Source organism: Ipomoea nil, unplaced genomic scaffold, assembly GCF_001879475.1.
Source record: "Ipomoea nil cultivar Tokyo-kokei standard unplaced genomic scaffold, Asagao_1.1 scaffold3384, whole genome shotgun sequence".
NCBI classification, from domain to species: domain Eukaryota; kingdom Viridiplantae; phylum Streptophyta; class Magnoliopsida; order Solanales; family Convolvulaceae; genus Ipomoea; species Ipomoea nil.
The window spans coordinates 40,191-44,275 of NW_017619812.1; the positions used below are offsets into that span (position 1 = coordinate 40,191).

Here is a 4,085-nt window from a genome sequence, read left to right on the forward strand (position 1 = left end):
AAAATAGCTATATATTATATAATCATATAAAAAATGTACTTTTGAAAAATAAAATAGCTATATATTATATAATCATATAAAAAATGTGTTCAATTAGAGTTTAAATTTACACATACAAAATTTGAAATTTGCTTTCCAAATGTAATTATCTTATTTATTATTTGTATTATGAAAATTATAATATAGATGAAATACAATTAAGAATAAATCAATGTAATTATGTAAATTATCTCTATAAGTTTATTTGAATATGCACATAATTAGAGATTATATTAACCATACAAAATTATAATTTTAATTTTAATTTTAATTATAATTTTGTATTCGATAAAAATAATAAATACTTGACCAATGGAAGCTCAAAAATATTATTATTTTAAATAATTTAAAATATTTTAATTTTTCTATTTTTATTTATATTTATAATAACATAATTTTTTTCCGTGCATTGCGCGGGTGAATTACTAGTAAAAATAATAACAATAATTATTAATAACACTCACACACCCCCTCAAGCGGAAGGTTGGTGAGAAACAACATGTAGCTTGTCTCGTAGTGCAGTGAACCTTGGACCTGGGAGCGGCTTGGTGAAGATGTCAGCGAGCTGGTCCTTGGTTGATATAAAGTTTACCTTGAAGTCCCCCATTGCAACCTTGTCTCGTACGAAGTGATAGTCAATCTCCACATGCTTTGTTCTGGCGTGGAATACTGGATTAGCGCACAAGTACGTAGCTCCCAAGTTATCACACCACAGAGTAGACGGTTGACCAGTGTGCAGCCCCAACTCACGTAACAATGAAACAACCCAAGTAACATCTGCAGCAACGTCGGCGAGGGCTTTATACTCGGTTTCTGTCGAAGAGCGGGCCACAGTACGCTGTTTCCAGGACAGCCAGGAGATGAGATTAGACCCAAGAAAAATAGCATATCCACTCGTGCTTTTCCTGTCAATAGGGCAACTAGCCTAGTCGGAGTCGGAATAGGCATGAATGGATGTAGTGGGTGATGCAATCAGCTGCAGGCCATAGTGGAGAGTCCCATTAATATACCGGAGAACCCGTTTAACCATTGCCCAATGATCAGTAGTAGGGGCGTGCATAAATTGACACAGACGATTAACTGAAAAAGACAAATCAGGCCGTGTGATAGTGAGATACTGAAGAGCCCCAACGATGCGTCGATACTGCGTCGGATTATTAAACAATTCCGTATATGGAGTTACCGATTGAGTAACTGAAGCAGGAGTAGTCAAGGGTTTACAGTCCACCATCCCAGCCCTAGTCAGCAAATCAGTCATGTAGCGCCGTTGGGACAGAATCATTCCACTAGTAGTGTCAACGGTTTCAATCCCTAAGAAGAAGCCAGGTTTGCCCAGATCCTGTATTTTAAACACAGTTGCAAGACGACCAAGTAGAGTATCAAGTAGAGAGGTGTTGTTGCTCATCATAATAATGTCATCCACATAGACAAGGAGGAAAACATGCGACCCCTCTGAATTGAGGTAGAAGAGGGAGACATCTGTTTTTGACGAAGAAAACCCTGTAGATAACAAGAAGTCATGAAGCCGCTTGAACCCTGTTGCTTCAAACCGTAGAGAGACCGCTGTAAGTGGCAGACATGTTCCGGATGAGTGGGATCTTCGTAACCTGGTGGTTGCTTCATATACACAGTTTCAGCTAGATGGTCATTTAGGAAGGCATTATGCTCTGATACCAAATTAAAACATGTGCTCCATCTTAACTAAAAGCCTAAGCTAATAGTTGGATTGCACGTTAATGGCTATATGCTCAGACGCCCCCTCAAGTGTGCGGTGGGTTCCAAGCAACACGTGGACCGGTAAACCGTAGTCGCTTACGAGTGGCGTTGAGATTCGAACCCATGACCTTTAGTCTGGCTCTGATACCAGATGAGAATTCAAATTGTATTCAGTTACAGGCAGATAGGATTACACGAGAGTATATCAAAGACTACCTCTAAACTCTCCTATCTACTAGGATATTACATCAGACTTATTCTAACACCACAGGTTATATAATAATAATAATAATAATAATAATAATAACAATTATTATTAATAACACTCACAACTTGTTTACATAACATCAACCACTGCACCTCCGCGGCCGACTGAATCAAACCCCGCGTCAAAAAAATAAATAAATTGAAGCAGATGCTCAGTTTGATGATTTTGAATTTGCCCAGCAGAAGGTGATATGAGCTTTTATGCATCATGTTTCATTCATGGATTAAATTCATTCGGTGGGCCAAACGCTTATTATATTTTCATATTATTGATGTTTCGACTGACGTTAGATCGGACATGAAAAACAATGTTCATTCACGTACTAGTCAAAACTGGAACATGCAAATTAGGTGACGTTTCAAACTTCTTATCAAATGTTGTCGAAAACTTCTTATTATGACAACTTAAAATCCTTTTTTTTTTCTACATACTTGGACTCATCATTTCATTGACGACGTTACAAAGCAGTATGCAAATTGTGTCAAACTTGCAAAAATATAGCACATGGCATGTGTACATTGATTTGTATTAAAATTTTGTATCAAATGACTGTCTCATTGATCCTTATCTGTGAGATGTGTTGGATCGGATCAATATACAAATGTCATACTTATATGCGCAAATGTTATACTTGTATGGGATATGCTCAAATATAGTACTAATCAAAAATTAAATATTTTATTACTTATAAGAAAAAATATAATACTTTTACATTTTGATGTAAAAGTATTATATTTTCTATCAAAAGTATTACACAATTCGTTCATCTGTTATCTTCTCTCACCTATCCTCTCCACCTTGCTCTTTTTGGTTCTTAAATTTGTATATTTACTCTTGAATGGGCAGACATGTTTTGTTCTGCTTTTCTTCTAGAATTAGTACAATGCAAACACTTTGATTGTCAAATAAAAGCTTCTCTTCAAATATTAAAAAAAAAAAAAAAAAAACAAACAAACATCAGATGCCCTAATTAACTAAACTAGTCAGTCTGATGGTTTATTGGTTTAGGTAATTAGGGCCGGGCTTGTGTAAAGAAAAAAAAAAAGTTATGTAGGAAAAATTGATGGCTGATGAATAGGCTAAACAACAAAACATATAAAATTTCCGTTTTACTCTCCAATTTTAGAGTCGGGTTATTTTGTGCAATCGTATGCACGGTGCACACGGTTGCAAAAACGACGTCATTTTGACGTCCGACTTAAAAAAAAAAAAATTATTTCGATTGTCGTTAACGGAGTTATGTTGTGCATAATTTGAACTATACATCCATAACTTTATAACTATACATTCAGAATTGCATAACTACACATCCATAACTTCATAATTATACATTTAGAATTACATAACTACATATCCGTTAACTTCATAACTATACATTCAGAATTTGCATAACTACACATCTATAACTTCAATACTTCATAACTATACATTCAGAATTGCATAACTACACATCCATAACTTCATAATTATACATTCAGAATTGCATAACTACACATTCAGAATTGCATAACTACATATCCATAACTTCATAACTATACATTCAGAATGTGAAATTATAAAATTATGAACATATGTTTACGTAACTAACGACAATCGAAAATGTTTTTTTTTTTTTTTTTTAAAGTAAACAGACGCCGTTTTTGCAACCGTGTGCACCATGCATGGTGCACACGGTTGTGCAACATAATTTGCCCCAATTTAACACCCACTTAACATCAAATCTAACGAAAGACCATTTTGACTTAAAATTCAATAGTCGGAGGACTATTTTTGGTGCAATTAAAAAATCAAGGAACTAATTTGAGAAAAGGCCATAGTCGGAGGACTATTTTGAGAATTAATTCTAAGTAATGATGGCAAGCGTTTGTTACTTATAAGGGAAAATATAATATTTTTGAGAAAATATGTAATATTTTTAAATCAAAATTGTAAAAGTATAACATTTTTCTTTAAAAGCATTACATTTTCTCATATAAGTAATAAACATTTTATTCATAATTAGTATTACATTTTCATCTAGACCGACCCAACTCGTCTCACGGTGAGACCGTTTGACAAATTT

The 4,085-nt window shown here is 34.2% G+C and overlaps 1 protein-coding gene across 1 annotated transcript; it reads right to left on the minus strand.

The window, feature by feature from the left end:
• Positions 1 to 511: 511 nt before the first annotated feature.
• LOC109170953 (uncharacterized mitochondrial protein AtMg00810-like) lies at positions 512 to 1,619 on the minus strand. Its single transcript, XM_019320086.1, has 3 exons — positions 1,601 to 1,619; positions 1,050 to 1,539; positions 512 to 944 (listed from the first exon to the last, which is right to left on the minus strand). The coding sequence occupies exons 1-3, from the start codon at positions 1,617 to 1,619 to the stop codon at positions 512 to 514; spliced, it is 942 nt and encodes a 313-aa protein (XP_019175631.1).
• Between the last annotated feature and the right edge of the window lie 2,466 nt (positions 1,620 to 4,085).